Here is a 16,856-nt window from a genome sequence, read left to right on the forward strand (position 1 = left end):
CTCCTAGTCCTACTATTTCTTGCCTCCTCCTAGTCAAAATTTTGCTCCATTAATTAAATTCACAATCAAATATTAATAGATATTTAGTATAGTTCTTAATACATATGCAACTCTGAGCAAAAGTTACTAGATTCATATAAACCTATGACTTCTAAACTTGGTCCACCCGTGCCTTTAGAAGAACCTTTCTCCTATGTGACACACAATAAAACATTCAATACCCCAAAACAGAGGCTTAAAACATAAGATTTACAGTAGAGGCTTCTGTTTCATCACTATACAGGTGAAAACATATCTGGACCTTAAGTCACCCTTTAAGCAAAACGCCACATATGGTGCTAGCTCGTTGGTGTCAAGTTCATTAAACTTTTCACATGTACGATCAACAACATTTCGGTGGAGTACAGGAGGTAAGAAATGATCATTTTCATTTACATGGCGCAAAGTAACTACTAATTCTGCAGTAAACTATTCAACATGGTACAAAATGAATTTGATTCATCATTTGAATGTTGAAAGTCTGACTCAAAATCGGCCTGCCCGAATATCTCTGTCAATATGTTCTGCATTAAGGGTTCCTGGAATTTCTCGAAAATCTTCATTGAATACAGAATATGCACTGCAAAAAAGGAAAATGTTTGAGGATGACTATATTTAGAAGAAATCACATATACTATTTTTATGAGGAACTAACAGATCTTAAAGAAGATAAGGTTACAGCATGAAATAAGCAGAACAGAAGTCGTAACGAAATAAATCTATAAGGCAGTAGATGTGTATCTAAGTGGCTCCGACGAAATCCATCTTCTCATCAGTTTAAGAAGAAAAACCAGACACACAAGGAAAAAAGCTTATCAATGTGGAAGTTTAAAGGTAAACAAAAATGAACAAAGAGATTTGTTAAAGGTTCATATTTCCATAAAATCACATACCTAAGTTCTCCCTGCTTCCGGTGTCCAAGATTATAAAAGATGAGGCCGAATCCAGTCGCCAGTAACTGCATTGAGTTAAGAAAAGATTTAATAGTACTTCTATGTTCTTTTTCCAAAACCATACAGGAATTCTTCTCCATGGAGCAGCTTTCTCAAGTTGACAAAAAGTAAAGCAATTTTTGGCTGTTTTAGTAGTTCATGTAACTCCTAGATAGTCAATTCTAAGATTTCCCAGCACATCTGGACATGCTGCAGGTAGTTAGCTGTTCAATTATTCGTAAATATAAACTTTTTTAAGAGTAATAGACATATAAATGGTATGTGGTATATATTCAGCTCCCAAATAAATAAGTTAATCCTTTTATGAACCGAATATGTTTAATTGTTTCTAACTCCTTGTAAATATAATCTGGGTAATTCCAAAGCTGGTTTCAAGGTAATATAAGGATCAACAAACAGCAAAATTAATGTGCCATTATCTTCCATGTATACTTGAGTGCTTATCGAGGAATAGAAGTATCAGTTTCAGCAAAATGTCATTAGTTTTCCCACTTTAATCAAAGCACAAAGAAGCCAACTTTATATGACAGAATCCGCAAAATGACAGTTCAGTCTATTGAACGCTTACAGAAAAACAGGAAGTGACTCATAAGAAGCTAATAGAAAGTCTGAGACTTCCTTTATTTTTTAATTTGGTAAACCCCATCCCCACCCCCCCCCCCACCCCAACCCCGGGGCGCCAACAGCGGCTTTTTCCATTCCGTTGGTGACTAAAACTCACACAACCTCTTGGTTGGAAGTAACGGATCTACCCTAGAACAATCCTCTCTTGTCAGTCTGTGACATCATGACAGCTACTGTAAAACAAAGTAGGATCTGCCCCAATTTATTTTTGTTATAATCCTTCTTTCTATCTAAGTATTTAGAGCCCAACATATGCTCCTAAGCATATGCACATTCAGTCTACATTTTGGGATACTGTTCCCAAAAATCACTGAATCATAAGACAAGTAGATCTGCCATATATAATTATATATCACAGCAAATGATTGACAAAATAGCTGAACTTACAAATAAAGGTGCAACTTCATATCTTCGCGCAATAGAGGCCAGAATGAACCAAGTCAAGATAATAACCCAAGCCTTTGGACTGATGGAGAAAATTACCATCAAAAGCATATCTACAAACAAGTAAAAAGGGAAATGGAACAGGTAAGAGGAATGAAAAGATAGATTCATGTTAACGATAAGAAATGTGAAAAGAACTAGTCAGAGCTTCACCTGGAAATTTCAGTTTTTCACGTAGTAAATAAAAAAGCTTCTTCTTCCACTTACTAGTTGATGGGTGTAACTGAAACCTCTGTTCATAGAAATGGGAACAATAAAACTTGTAAACCATTGCAAAATGAAAAAATGAAAAACTGAAAAAACAAAAGTATGCACACGAGAGCTGGATTCATGTTTCAAAACAGAAAACAACTGAACTTCCAATACATTTGCGGCATTTAGTTACTCCTCACCAGCTCATCATCATCGTCATCCTCAAATTCATCACGAAAATGCTTAGGAGGTGGCTTTGGTTTGACAGCAACAATCAGTGAATCTACAAATAATGAATTCAACTTGTTATTATAGAGAAAGAAGTTTCATTAATTATGATCTTGTAGAATAATGATGAGAATGTGAAAGTGGAACAGCATACAGGAACAAATCAAGCAAATAACTCAGCTGTGCAGCAAAGAAATGTGTGCAGAATACCCAAGACAAAAATTTATGCCATTAGCACTCTTAACACTTGTAACCACTGATACAATTTTTTGTTTTTTCTTTTGATCTCACACGAGTTAGGAGAGGTAGAGGTAGGCCGAAGAAGAACTGGGGAGAGGTAATTAGTCGGGACATGGACAACTTCAGCTGACTGAGGACCATGGCCCTAGATAGAAAGGTATGGAGGTCGAAGACTAGGGTAGAAAGTTAGTAGGTAGCCGAGTGGTGTCACACTTTAGGTGGGAGAGGCAGGGGGTAGCCTCCCCTCCACTTCTCCTTATTAGTAGTATTATTTAGTAAGTAGTTTCTTATTCTTTAATGTGTGTTACTATCCGTTGCTTCATTTGCTTTGTATCTTGCGATTTTGCTGCCATATATTTTTCTTGCAATCCTGCTTCAAATTCTTTTTCTTTTGAGCCGAGGGTCTGTTGGAAACAACCTCTCCACCCCATAAAGGTAGGGCTAAGGTCTGCGTACATCTTACCCTCCCTAGACCCCACTTGTGGGATTACACTGGGTATGTTGTTGTGTTGTTTTTTTGTTATCGGTAAAAGATGAGTATAGATATCAGCATGAAGTAAGTATGAGGAGTACAGTACAGAAACACTGCGGGTTTTGTAATGTGCTAAAAAAATCTAACATGGCTCCTACATCATTAAATGGAGCCATATTGCACCAAAAAAAGAGTAAAGTAATACATCTGAATTTAACAATTGACATAGATTCTTTACAGTTTTCTTGTTTGATCGAGATTTTCTGAGCAGTGCCACTCAATGCAAATTCAGAAACAAACAGAACCTTCGAACTGGTCTACTTTCTACAATTTCTTCAGACTTACATATAACCAAGTTGTTTCCCTATGTCTGCAGAAATTATATATTTAAAACGCCACAAGTTGGAGGATGAAAATATAAGATAACAAGATCTAGCTCCGGCAGAGCAGGAGCCTACACGGAAGGTTGGGGCAGAGGAGCTAGACGAGTATCTGCAGACCCTCTACCTCATCGACCACATCTGTTGTTGTTCTAACTTTATGATGGAAATGTAAAATACAAACTAACTCTGTGGCATATTTGAAAGTGCACCAAATGTGAGCAAGCAATAAGAAAGCTAAGGAAAATAGGAACACGACCAACTAAAAACTACAGCACTTAAAACAGTGACTAGGAGATTCAGATAGAAAAGTAGCATGAGGCACCCTAAATCATGCAAGCAAAGTCCCTTTTTTTCACCATGCAAGCAGAATGAATATGCAACAAAACAGACAGTTCGTTAGAATAATCTTCAAACTTATACATGTGTGCATTTTCCTACTAATTCTAACCACAAGAAGAAAACGAGATCAAACATAACGATACCTCTATATCTCACATACATAAGATCCTCCCCTATGTAGTTGTTAGAATATATTGTGCAAAATGATTATTTCAACTTTGATAATCAATAAGTTCAAAAGGAAAAGGACCTCCGTTGTTGAGTTGGACTGTTACATCATCTCCACTTTCACTATCATGCAATACATTTCCTCGCAGAACAAGTCTTAAGTTTTCAATAGGCATATGTCGATTCCCAGCAATCATCTTTCTCAATTCATGTACCTAGATGCCACAGAAGATGTCAAAGCATACCCAAAACAACTACAGGAATTTAACTTATAGGCATTGAAAATGACAGCCAACAAGATAGGTCCAAAACAATATCTTTTAATGCACTACTACAACCTTTTTCTAATGATTTAGGAAAAAACCAAGACACTGAAGATGTTTCTTTGATTTTTTGCAAAAACTCAGACGAAAAGCCACCTTAGATATCAACACCTTTTAAATTTCTGTATTCAATTTTTTTTTTTTTTTTTTTTTTTTTTTTTTTTTAAATAACAGTGGTCTCTGGGTCATCACACGGCTCACCGGAGGGAAGACAGGGTCACTTGTGAAATAACTAGCTAGAAGGGACCCAGGTTGCGCGCACATCAACTCTTCCACGGGTACTTGTTACCTCCCACCAGCATAGTTATCAGGCAACTCTGCCCACCAAGGCTTAGGCAGAGATATGGGAAGAGATCACCTAGTGTTTTTTTGTCTCTACTAGGATTTGAACCCTCGACTCCAAAGCTTGCACCGACTTCATTGACCTTATGCCACATCCTTGGGGTGCATTCAGTAATCCAAATTCTGTTCTATGTAGACTCTCTATCTAAGTTGCTTGGACTCAGGTGCGGGTGTCCGATACGGGTGAGAATCTAGAGGTCGGATCCTTCATGATCTAAATTTTAAGATTCGGGGATATGGATCCAGTTATGGATACGGGTGCGGGGATTCGGCTAAAACAAATTCAAATATCTAAAAATAGGGTTATAAAACCTAAATTATGAGATATTATGTGGAAAACTTAAGGAAAAATATTGATCAAGGGAGAATCCGGGGAAGGAGATAAAAGGAAAAGGAGTGACATAGAAATTTCTAGATACAAGGTATCCATTTTCTTCAATTTCACCTTAGCTTTTGTTTTGATTAAAGAAATCATTGAATCTGTCCCCAATTTCTCCGTCGATTTTGGTCAAAGTATCCAAATCGGTTGACCAGATCGGGTACGGATCCCACACCCACACCCACACCCATGTCGTGTCGACACTGGTGCGGCACCGAAAGTGAAGAGTCCGAGTAACATAGCTCTCTATAAATAATTCGAATTGTTTGATACTTGTCACATGAGAAATCAGAACTAGCCTATCAGAATACTAAATTGATCTCTCTTGACATCAAATCAGGTCAAACTCACAACTCGAACTAGATTTACTCTAATCTTTGGCTTGACCACAAGGTGACAACCTAGTGACTTACTGCCATTTCGGTTTTGCTTTCTAACCCGCCACAAAGATTCTCAATTAGTTTCAAACTTATCTCATTATCAGACTCTGATTACCTTCGGAAAAAAAATCACACTCTAATTACACATATCCATGTACTAGACGAGGTTCTCTCTAAGGCCATGCTCATTAAGCTAATAATCTTCTCTTGCTTCAGCACATATTACTTTCTTATGCGTCCTCCTTATGCAGTCCTATTGCTCTTTTATTAGTTCAATCCTGATTAACTAGGTATAAATGAAGCATGCCAGAGTTGATTTGTACTTTCATCGCCGCCTTAAGTTCACTAGTTTTGCCATGAAGATCAATCCACTATCCTGCAAACTTTCTCTGTCCAACTATCACAGCATTTATTTAAGGAAAAAGAAAATAACTTTTCAGCATTATACTCCATCTCAAACTTCATACTTTGCACTGATTCGCCATCTTCCTAAAAAAGTTTGCTCATCGGAAAATAGATACACAAACACATTTTCCTCAGTGTGCCTCGAAATAGGAATCATAATTCGATCAATTAATTAACTACACCTCAATTCCACATCAGCTATGAGTTCACTATGTACAACAACAACATAACCAATGAAATCCCACAATGTGGAATTTGGGGAGGGTGGAGTGTACGCAGACCTTATCCCTACCTTGGGAGGTAGAGATGTTGTTTTCGGTAGACACTCGGCATAAGGACAAGTAGTTCAAAGCAGTATAAAAGACATGGAAAAATACTGTAAAAAGCATGATAAAGCTGTCTAGAAAAAAAAGAAGCTATAACTACCACAAAATAATACGACAATTGAAGTACAAGAAATAACAGATAGTAGCAGAAATCGAAGGACAAGAATAATACTATGACTACTAGTATGAAAGAATAAGTAGGACAACGCTCAACTACCTACTAACCTTCTACCCTAATTCGTATCCTCCATAACCCCCTATCTAAGATCATATCCTCAATAAACTGGACTCCCCGATACTTCTTCAGCCTACATCTGCCTCTCCTAAAACCATACATAGCCAACCTCCGCACTGGGACATTCGTGTGCATCTCCTCTGCACATGCCTGAACCATCTCAACCTCGCTTCCCGCATCTCATTCCCCAAACGAGGCCACTCCCACCTTATCCCAGATATCCTCATTTCTAATCCTATCTCTCCTAGTATGCCCACATATTTCTAATCTTTACTGTGTGAATCTTCTATATCCATTATTACACTCTATTTCAAGTCTAGATCATTCCAAAAAAATAACAATTTGCCTTAACTATTTCAATTCCAACTAGTAGAAATTCAATTGTACAATTCTGTGCTATTTTCCTAGATTTTTTCCTCAGTATAATAATTTTGCACGAATATCGAGGCAATAATATGTAGAGGAAGTATGTACCTTGATAGAAGAAGGAACATTAAGGCGACAAGGTGGAGAAGGACCGATTATTTTGAGAAATATTTCTACCATTTTATTCTCCTCAATTTCACCCATTTAATAAAACCTAATTTCAATTGTGAAATTCAGAGGTTTTTTGCTATGGATAGGATCACCGGCACCGAAAAATTGATCGGACGTCAAAACTACGGACTGTTTACCGAATGACTTTGTAAACGGGTTCGTTTTTGACTATTCAATGCAAAGTTGGAAGACCCTTTTCATTGGGCAAAACGGTCAAAAAATACTCCGTCATAAATTTGGGTCAAAAATATCTATCTAGTTTTTCAAATATACTCGTGTCTTAAGGGAAATTCCCAAATCCGTCAAAATAATTCAATTTTATTTTTAAATCCACTCCATTTAAATCCGATCCAACTACGTAAAAAACTCATATGCAACCGAATCCTACATCTGGAGTCACTAGGCACAGGAGCAGGTAACCATATGAGTTTTTTCTTTAATTGGGTCGGGTTTAAATGGAATGGGTTTAAAAATGAAATCGGCTTATTTTGAGAATTTCCGTTAAGACAGGGGTATATTTGAAAACATTAATGACGGGAGGGATATTTTTTACCTAAATTTGTAATTTCCCAAAGTAGAGGGTGTTTTTGACCTTTTTCCTTTTAACTAATTTCCTCGGAAAAAAAAGGGGAAGATATCGAGTGAAAATGACAAAAATGGTCCATTATAGTTGAGGTTAGGTCAATATAGTCCTTTAAGTATGCAGTTGATAGGTTTGGTCCTCTAAATTTGCTAAAACTTAACACTTTTACTCTCCATCAGAAAACGAAATTTGTGATTTTTCCTCATTTGCCCAAGTTTTGGTGGACGATATTACCTGGTATATGTGACTGTAAAAAGTAGCAAGTGCTTGATAAAAATAGTTGATATGCACTCAAATTGACCCGAGATCTATTGGTGGCGACAGAGACAGATTCACAATTTAGAGTTTGAGTTCCTAAAACAACCTCAAATTAATAGTATATAATAATATTGGTTCTCTGTCAACTATTTATAAATATTTAGTAGGTTTCTTATTATTTATACATGATATGGACAAGGCTATTGGGTTCCCGTGAACCCATATACAAGCCTCTAGGTCCGCCCCCGGTTCCATACCCCAAATGGTTATTAGAGAAAAAGAGAAGATCTATTGGCTGTCACTGTCCATAGTGGTCCCATGTTGCCCTTGTGTATCCCAACAAGAAGGATAACAATACTTGTGGTTCAAAGCAGCAGAATTAAGGCTACCCTTTACAGTCATTCTTTTAGGTAGTACTCAAGGTCAATTATCTCTATCTACATTTAATAACATGTTATAATGTTGCATGTTCAGGTCATTACTCTGTCATTACCAAAAAGATAAAGAGTATATAATCATTTGATCTCTCAGACTTTAAGATGAGGCTTTCATTTTCCACCATTCAATCTTAGATAATAATAACCAAAGTATATAGCAATAACCTTTCTATCCCTTTGTGACACTACTAGAAAGAAAATCAGAAATGGCTCTAAGAATGTGGGCTTCTTCAACAGCCAATGCACTTAGAGTCTCCTCCACTGCTTCAAGAACCAATTTCGCCCCTGCTTTTTCACTCACTAGATGCTTTTCTACTGGTAATTCTTTCAACTCATTGGTCTAATCCTTTTTCACAAATAGCCAGCCGGATTTACTGTTTATTTTTCCTAGTCGGTATACATAGATTATACACTGATTACACACAGTTATACACATATTATACATTCGCCGATTATTTTTACTTTAAGAGGTTGAGTGAGTGATTATTTTGGTTAATTTTTCTTTGTTGTTTTTCATATTGAATTTCTTGGATATATTGCAATTCTGCAGTTCTTGAAGGGCTGAAGTATGCATCTTCACATGAATGGGTGAAGCATGAGGGCTCAGTGGCAACAGTTGGAATCACTGATCATGCTCAGGTTTTTCTTGTCTAGAGTACTTTCCGTATAGTTCTCCGCATTTTCTTTGATAATTGAGAAATCCCCGAGAGCTATGACTCAGAGGCGGAGCAGAGATTTGAACCTTATGGGTTCTGAATTGAATTGTAGGATAACAACATCAAGTGTCAATAATTGAGTTCTGAATTTAATTTTTATACGCATTTTGTGAATTTCTTCCATGGGTCATGTGGCCCACAATTCAAAACGTAATAGCCTCACCTCTCTACCCTTCTCCACTAAAATACCACATGTTTCATCTGCATATAGTTCTCTATTGAATGTCAAATATCTAATTTGGGTGGGTTGTGGGTGGGGGTTGGGGGGAGGGGGGTGTGATGAGTTTCACAAGGTGAACATTTTCTGGCACTATAGGTAGCCTAAAACATAACTACAGGTACCAGTCCTTAAAAATGGGATTAGCGATGTGCAAAATATCGGAGATTACCTGCTACAACATGTTACAGTACACTGATAGTGTAAAAATTCTTTACAACTGTCACTGTATATGAGTTAAATCCTTAAGTATATGAGTTAAATCCTTAAGGAAATAAGGGATGTTATTAACAGAATGCTAATGTGAAATTGTAATGCATTTCAACAGATATCAATGTTGAATTCATATTTACATAGTTTGGAAATGTATTTCATTTAGAGCTGTTCTAAGTCTTAAATGGATGTTTTCAGGATCATTTGGGAGAAGTGGTGTTTGTGGATCTGCCAGAAACTGGTACTTCTGTGTCAAGTGGAAGCAGCTTTGGAGCTGTTGAAAGTGTGAAAGCCACCAGTGACATTAACTCTCCAATCTCGGGCGAGATCGTTGAGGTCAACACAAAGCTTACTGAAACACCTGGTTTGGTAAATATCTACTAACTGATATGTATTTCTAGTACTTCTTATTTCTTTCCTTCATTTTTCAGGTAGTGAAATCTATGTTGCTCGGACTTTTCAAAAAACGCCCTTGGTGCGTGTCGGATCCTCCAAGGTAGTGCATTTTTGGAGGATTACTTTGGAGGATCCGACATGGGTGAGGCAACATTTTTGAAAAGTCCGACCAACATAGTTGAAAACTGAAATGTTATATTCCTTGTGATTTTTCATCTTCTGCAAACAAGATCAATATTACAAATTGATGTTCCAAGTTCCTCTTGTTTGTTTTTCCTGCATATTTCGGCTAGTTGAAATCTATGTTGCTTGGACTCTTCAAAAATGTTGTTAGTGCATGTCGGATCCTCCAAAAGTAGTGCATTTTTGGAGGATCCGACACGGGTGAGGCAGCATTTCTGGAAAGTCCGACCAACATAGGTTTGAAAACTTGAAATGACATATTCCTTATGATTTTTCAATGTTTCTTTGTCAACTTCTGCAATAAAGGTAAACTCGAGCCCGTATGAAGACGGATGGATGATTAAAGTGAAGCCGAGCAGTCCATCAGAACTCGAACCTTTGATGGGGGCGAAAGAGTACACAAAATTCTGTGAAGAAGAGGAAAGTCATTAAAACTTGAAGGTGATCTTTGAATTCACCTTTTAGACTAACTTTTGCCTGGTTAAGGCCTGAGATATTGTGATCAAACTTCCTGTCACTTTTTAAAAATTCTACAAACATATATAATAAGATCCACTTTTCTGGTATTGTCTTCGCCTCAGCAGAGTTGTGATTGAATTTTTTTACTTATGATTTTTATCATCCAATAGTTTGTAGTAATTTTCGTCATATTGAAGTTGGTCCACGCAGAAATGTTTTTGACCTTACAAAATAATCATAATCTTGCTAGCAAAATCTTCCTCACTGCTTTGGCCCTATGTTGCTTGGAATTTCCAAAATGTTGTGCACTCGTCTCGAATCCTCCAAAAATACACTACTTTTGGCATTTTTGAAGAATCCGAGCAACATAGCTTTGGCCTGATTCGCATACAAACAGGTTTTAAAATCCCCTTGAGAATACAATGAGAACATGGTACCCCAATGAACAAGAATGTGGTTAAGGCTCAACATGAAATCAAGAAAAGAGGCAATTTTTATTGACATGATGTTGAGATCTTTTTGAGTGTTGCAAGACAATTATCAGTAGGACTAGGAATTGGTAGATATGTCACACTTGTTTCTGGATTAACCCGCTCGAGCCTGCAGCAGAACAAGTTCAAGGCCAATTATGCATTAATACACAAAATCAATTGGATTATGTGAAGTTGCAGAACTGAAATGTGTTTATAATGTTAGTACCTATAGTTGAGAAGAAAGTAGTGAAGAAACACTGAAACTTCAAGCCTAGCCAACTCTGCTCCCGGGCACAACCGAGGTCCTGCTCCAAAGGGAAGAAACGTGCTAAATGGCTTGGTTTCATCATCCTGCACAGAATCAAATGTGTAACTTCCTTAGCCATAAAAGTTAGATTTTCACCTTGACCAAATCTTCCATGGCGAATGTAGCTTATTAGCTACGAGTTCAACCAAAGCCAGTATTTTTGACATAAACATCAATTTCTAATATGAAAAACACAAATTTTTTTGACAAATTCAAAAGTACAAAAAGTTCAGAGTTAGAGAATTTAAAGGATGAATCCATCAAGTTAAAGTCCTGGATCCGCCTCTAAAATCTTGGTTATCATCCTTCTTAGGAGGAGTCTAACGAGTGAAAAAGCTCACTCTATGCAAGAAACAAGCTAGTAACAACTAGTAGAGTTAGAGGATTAAGACCAAAACAATGAGGAAAAAATTGGTAAGGATTTGAAAGGAATAAAGAATATCAATGCAAGCCAACCCAACTTGTTTACTATGAAGAGTAGTTGTAGTAAAGAAAATAAATGCAAACTGACCCTAACTTGTTTGAGATTGAGGCGTAGTAGTTGTTGTTGTAAAGAAAATCAATGTGAGGACCTATATATTGCTTAATACTTACATCCCATCTTGAAGGATTAAATTCTTTGGGGTCCACATGATTGTTAGGATCCAAATGAACTTGCCTTATCCAAGTCAATACCTTCCATCCTTTTGGTATTGTGTACCCTATATCGCCCAAAACAAATCCCTTTTAGTACATAAGACATCTTATTTTGTCAAAAAAAGTTTTGGCAAAAAGAAGGTGAAGACAAGAGGAAAGGGCGAGGTTTACCATTCATGTTGATTGTTCTTTTCGCGTTTCTATAAATCGCTAAGGTGACATTAGAGCAGCGTAGCGTTTCATCGATCACCTTGCATTTACAATACAATCTATATGTTAAAAAAATATTGAACTTTAAAAGGTGCATTCTCATACTATTAGACTATTTTACCTTGGTTAGAAATTTCATCTGTCTAATCTCGTCGTAGCTAAGATTTCTATCCGAATTAGGCAGCCTTGTCTTAACAATTTCCTCTTGTTCCTCCTGAAAACACAGAATTTCTCAAAGGTACATACAAGTTAGTAACTTATAGTCTTATACAGTCAGACATCTCAATAACGGTCATTTTATATGACAACATGTCACTATAGTGGCCTAGTTTTCTTTAGAACCTATTTTCATGTTATGTTATATTATATGATCTCTATAACAACATTGGGCTACAACAGCCAAAAAATATCTAGACAAACGATGTTGTTATAGAGAAGTTTAATTGTAGTAACAAAACACTTGTTTAGAGTACAAATGACTTGTTATAATACCTTTGCTTTTTGTAAGAATTCAGGATGTTGTTCTAAGTACATAATTGCCCATGCTGCAGTATGAGCAGTTGTTTCATGACCTGCAAACGCGTACACGATTAACAAGTCGATGATCTCCTCGTCGCTTAATTTTTTTCCTTCTTCGTCTTCAACGGCCATAATCAAATCCACCATATTGCACTTTGCTCTTGATTCATCCTTCATGTTCATGACTTTCCTTTCATCTATTACTGATTGAAATATCTTCACCAGGTTTTCCCTAGCCTAAATTAAAACCACAATTGGAAAAAAAGAAGAAAAAACACACACACACACAAAAAAAAATGTTAATGACTATAAACTAAAGCTCATCTTCAACCACTTAAAATTTCAGATAAGCATAGTTTTCCATTTTCTCTACTAGGGGAAATGCAGGGGCAAATGTTCAGTTACTAGGCACAACTGGCCTTCAACTTAAACTTTAGACGGATACTTTTTAAATTTTATATGTGATCTTAACATTTTTATCCAGCTGGCTAAAATAAATTTCGCTCGCCTAGCCATATTAGATTATAGATGCCGTCGATGTATACTCAATGTATGATAAGTGTAGACACAATGTATAATAACAGATATATATTCGCAACTGTGGTACTTTGCACCCCACTCATGACTTAAAAGCTTAGCTCTACTCTAGGGAAAGTGTAAGGGCAAGTGTTTGTTTACGGATTCATATACAAGCATTGTCTTCGACTTCAACTCTATATATATTTTAAAAATTTATGTCTATACTAAACTTTGCACCGATTAGTTGTCACAAAAGAGTGGTGAGTCCAGTGGTATTTTGCACCCACTGACTTAAAATTCTGACTCCACCTATGGGAAGCAGGGGCGGATGCAAAATGTCGGCTAAAAGTTCATTGAAATCTGGTACTTTCAACGCAAAATCCAGATTTAAACGTGGAAAACCACTCAAAATCTCAATAATAGTAAGTCTGAACCCATAATTTAAAAGTACAGTCAGTTCAGTACTAAGAACCTTGCATGCCATTGAAAGGAACTAAAGGTAAATAATGGGGAGCTTGCATTCTCCGCTCAGCCAAATATCTTTACAATCGCTAGTTAATATACATATATTATACACTATATATATATATATATATATATATATATATACACGGACGACCTTTAAGTTAATTTCTCAAAAAACAAAAAAAGAAACTGGACATAGATCTAACCTTGAATGCCTTGTGATAAGCAAAACCAGGGAGATTGATTGGTAAAGCCAAAAAACCTTGAAAATAAATTGTGTACACCTTTTCCACCTTGTCTAACCATTGAGGATCAATCTCACTACCCATCATGATTCTTATGATCACTTCAAATGTAGCTTTCTTCATTTTACTAAGAAACTCAATTGGTTCTTCTTCTTTTTCTATGGCAGCCCATTTTTCTAATGAACTCTTAACAACTCCCTCAATAAGCCCAAGGTACAAACACAATGCATATTTGCCTTTTATAGGAGATGTTGTTATTCGGCGAAGACGCTTGTGTTCCTGGCTTGTAATTCCATGGAGGGCTTTTTTTCCAATTAAATTTAACACTGATTTTGGCCAGCCCAATTCAAAGTTGTCATCATCCATCAGGATTTTCTTGCATACGTCCGGTTTTGTGACAATGATGCTTGGTGTTCCAAACATAAATGCCTTGTACATTCCTCCCTGTCCATACCTTCATGATCTCATATTTCAACCAAATATCAAGAATATTAGATAGATTGTTAGCACTACAGAAATCAAATTAATTTAGTTAAGCCATTATGGAGTCTAAGAAAATAGAGTTATCCTTGCGCAAGATGAAAAATCGATGTCCTTCAGAATTCTACTAAGATCAAGAATTGCATGCCTTTAGAGCACGTCTTTCCTCTTTATGAATCAAGACGAAAGGTCGGTAACAAAATAAAAGAAAGGGAAAATGTACAAATTTAGTTTGTCTACTATATGAAACGTATCGGGATTATCATCTGTTATAATTTTTGGTCGTTTACACCCTTGTATTAGCAAATCGTCTCGTTTTTGCCTTGGCCTTAATGGAGCTCCAGAGTGGACTGAGTGGATTCCATGTATCCAAGAACTTCGAGAAATTTTTTCAAATTTGCCCATTTGCTTTTGGTCATGGTATAAAATTGTCCCTTGTACGACATACTTCAGGTTGAAGCTGCGTTAGGATAAATGACAAATGCGAGATGACTTGCTAATGACAAGGGTATGAATAGAGGCAGAGCTAGAGTTAGCTACGGTTCAGCAAAACCAATAGCTTTCGCCAAAATCCTGAATTGTGTTAAGAAATTCACTTAATATGTATAAAAATATTATCTAGAACCCAATATACTACCTTTTCTAGAATCTAGAACTTGTAAACTCAAAATTCTGAAAACGTGCGACCTAAAGTATAAGGAGGGTAAAATTAAGATATTCCGTATAATGGTAGAGTATTTTGAACGTTTTTCCTAAAAGAAAAGGATGATTAAAGTAGGAGACATACGTAGAAGTAAAGTGAGAGATAAATGACTCAGGATCACCATATCTGAATGTTGTAAAAAAAGTAAACATATTCCCAATGAATGGCCAGCTCATATCACCTGGAGGTATGCAATACTTATTTGAACTAAATTTTTTAGTATAAAACCAGTCATTTGCTCTCTTTAGCAAACAATAAATGGAAAAAATCCCAATTGCAAAAGCTGTGAAAAATATTGATCCTAAATGACACTCCATTTTCACTATTTAGGCAAACCAAGAAAGGTTTAATTTTTGCATATACAAAAGATAAGTATGATTCAATTGGTTTTATAAAGAGTTTGTCACATGCATACAGAGCAATTTTGCCATAAATAGACGGCATATAATGACATAACGTTGGAATTAAACAATTATGCCTTGTTTGTGGTGGACACACATTGTTTGAATGTTTCATATGGTGTCATCTGCCGCTTCACCCAAATTTTTTAATTAAATGTATACGACATTCAAAAAAAGAATTTCATGTAATACTAAATGGCTTGAAAAATAATGCAAAGTAGACTTTAGTTTGGATGAAAGTAATCGGGGTCAAAACAAGGATTTTGAGTTTATAGATTTTGAATGTTAAAGAAGACATAAATTCGCCCTGAGGACATTGGGTTTGTTGGCAGTATAAGCAGCTTTGTTGGCGAAGCGGGAAAGAATAATCTCGACCATTTCACTTGGTGATGAACTTTCACTTAAGTTGTAGTCATTACAGAGCTCACTGGGTCCTAAATAATTTTATATACATATTAAATAAATCTTTTTAACACATAAGATCTAGACGAAAGCTATTGGATTCTGTGATTCCACCTAACACGCAGCGGCGGAGCCAGAATTTTTCATTAGGGGGTTCAAAAATATAAAAGTGTAAAAAACAAGAAAGCCAAGGGGGTTCAACATCTACTATTTATATATAAAAAATAATTTTAACCTTGTGTATACATGGTAATTTTTTGCCGAAGGGGGTTCGGGTGAACACCATGGCCACCACTTGGCTCCGCCCCTGCTAACACGTAAGCAGGATAATAGCTTCACCCTTAATTTGATGGTTTGACCTTTAAGGTTTTAAATATATAAATATTGAATTGTACTTCTAAAAACATATGGTTCAGATCTAATATTAATAAATAAAAAATTGTATATTTTCACCTAGATTACTGAATTTGAATAAACCCGATGCCGAAACACTCTATGCACCTTCGAATTGCGAAGCCGGCTTGGGTTGTGATGCATGCATCTGTTAATTATTATTTTTTTAAGGCCCGCTAAATTTAGATTCGCGTTAAAAAATCCTTTAGAGCCTATTTGGATAGGCTTAAAATAAGTAGCTTATAAGTTGAAAACAGCTTATAAGCCAAAAAAAAAAAAAAAAAAAAAGTTGGGGTAGGCTGACTTATTTTTTTTTGGCTTATAAGCTGTTTTCAGCTTATAAGCTCCTTTAGATAAGATACGTCAAATGGGCTCAATTATATTTTTGGACTTATTTTATGCACAAAATAGCTTTAAGCTGGCTAGCCAAACACTCAAAAAAACTGAAAACAGCTTATAAGCAACTTATAAGTCAATCCAAACGGGCTCTTAATCTTATCCTTTCCGTCTTGTAAGTTGTAATCTTACCCAGTATGGAAAGCCAAAAGATGAGGAGTAAGCATAAGATTAGCCGGCAACCGCAGTTGACTTATTCTTTGACAGAATTATATAGAGAATGGCCAAACGCCTAA

General features: G+C 36.2%; 3 protein-coding genes across 3 annotated transcripts; 1 reads left to right on the top strand and 2 right to left on the bottom strand.

Moving 5' to 3' along the window:
- Positions 1–501: 501 nt before the first annotated feature.
- LOC132058875 (uncharacterized) lies at positions 502–7,189 on the bottom strand. The gene is made up of 7 exons (XM_059451264.1): positions 6,947–7,189; positions 4,165–4,297; positions 2,453–2,535; positions 2,214–2,292; positions 2,004–2,113; positions 933–997; positions 502–619 (listed from the first exon to the last, which is right to left on the bottom strand). Exons 1-7 carry the CDS (start codon positions 7,040–7,042, stop codon positions 526–528), a joined length of 660 nt encoding a protein of 219 aa, XP_059307247.1. The 5' UTR covers positions 7,043–7,189; the 3' UTR covers positions 502–525.
- Positions 7,190–8,355: 1,166 nt separating this feature from the next.
- LOC132058890 (glycine cleavage system H protein 3, mitochondrial-like) lies at positions 8,356–10,578 on the top strand. The gene is made up of 4 exons (XM_059451290.1): positions 8,356–8,605; positions 8,838–8,926; positions 9,632–9,802; positions 10,319–10,578. Exons 1-4 carry the CDS (start codon positions 8,494–8,496, stop codon positions 10,442–10,444), a joined length of 498 nt encoding a protein of 165 aa, XP_059307273.1. The 5' UTR covers positions 8,356–8,493; the 3' UTR covers positions 10,445–10,578.
- Positions 10,395–15,817, bottom strand: LOC132058883 (ent-kaurenoic acid oxidase 2-like). Its single transcript, XM_059451277.1, has 8 exons — positions 15,113–15,817; positions 13,807–14,299; positions 12,590–12,853; positions 12,219–12,311; positions 12,059–12,137; positions 11,846–11,952; positions 11,171–11,295; positions 10,395–11,071 (listed from the first exon to the last, which is right to left on the bottom strand). The coding sequence occupies exons 1-8, from the start codon at positions 15,343–15,345 to the stop codon at positions 10,966–10,968; spliced, it is 1,500 nt and encodes a 499-aa protein (XP_059307260.1). The 5' UTR covers positions 15,346–15,817; the 3' UTR covers positions 10,395–10,965.
- Positions 15,818–16,856: the final 1,039 nt, after the last annotated feature.

Source organism: Lycium ferocissimum, chromosome 1, assembly GCF_029784015.1.
Source record: "Lycium ferocissimum isolate CSIRO_LF1 chromosome 1, AGI_CSIRO_Lferr_CH_V1, whole genome shotgun sequence".
Classification (NCBI taxonomy): domain Eukaryota; kingdom Viridiplantae; phylum Streptophyta; class Magnoliopsida; order Solanales; family Solanaceae; genus Lycium; species Lycium ferocissimum.

Excerpts from the sequence above, each read along its gene's own strand:
- LOC132058875 (XM_059451264.1), bottom strand. The coding sequence starts at position 7,042 with ATGGGTGAAATTGAGGAGAATAAAATGGTAGAAATATTTCTCAAAATA. Across the intron at positions 2,114-2,213 it reads TGAAAAACTGAAATTTCCAG|ATATGCTTTTGATGGTAATT; the intron begins GTGAAGCTCTGA and ends ACTTGTTTGTAG. Across the intron at positions 998-2,003 it reads ATGAAGTTGCACCTTTATTT|TTACTGGCGACTGGATTCGG; the intron begins GTAAGTTCAGCT and ends AACTCAATGCAG.
- LOC132058890 (XM_059451290.1), top strand. The coding sequence starts at position 8,494 with ATGGCTCTAAGAATGTGGGCTTCTTCAACAGCCAATGCACTTAGAGTC. Across the intron at positions 8,927-9,631 it reads GAATCACTGATCATGCTCAG|GATCATTTGGGAGAAGTGGT; the intron begins GTTTTTCTTGTC and ends GGATGTTTTCAG. Across the intron at positions 9,803-10,318 it reads TTACTGAAACACCTGGTTTG|GTAAACTCGAGCCCGTATGA; the intron begins GTAAATATCTAC and ends TCTGCAATAAAG.
- LOC132058883 (XM_059451277.1), bottom strand. The coding sequence starts at position 15,345 with ATGGAGTGTCATTTAGGATCAATATTTTTCACAGCTTTTGCAATTGGG. Across the intron at positions 11,953-12,058 it reads AAGAACAATCAACATGAATG|GGTACACAATACCAAAAGGA; the intron begins GTAAACCTCGCC and ends TGGGCGATATAG. Across the intron at positions 11,296-11,845 it reads TTAATCCTTCAAGATGGGAT|GATGATGAAACCAAGCCATT; the intron begins GTAAGTATTAAG and ends GATTCTGTGCAG.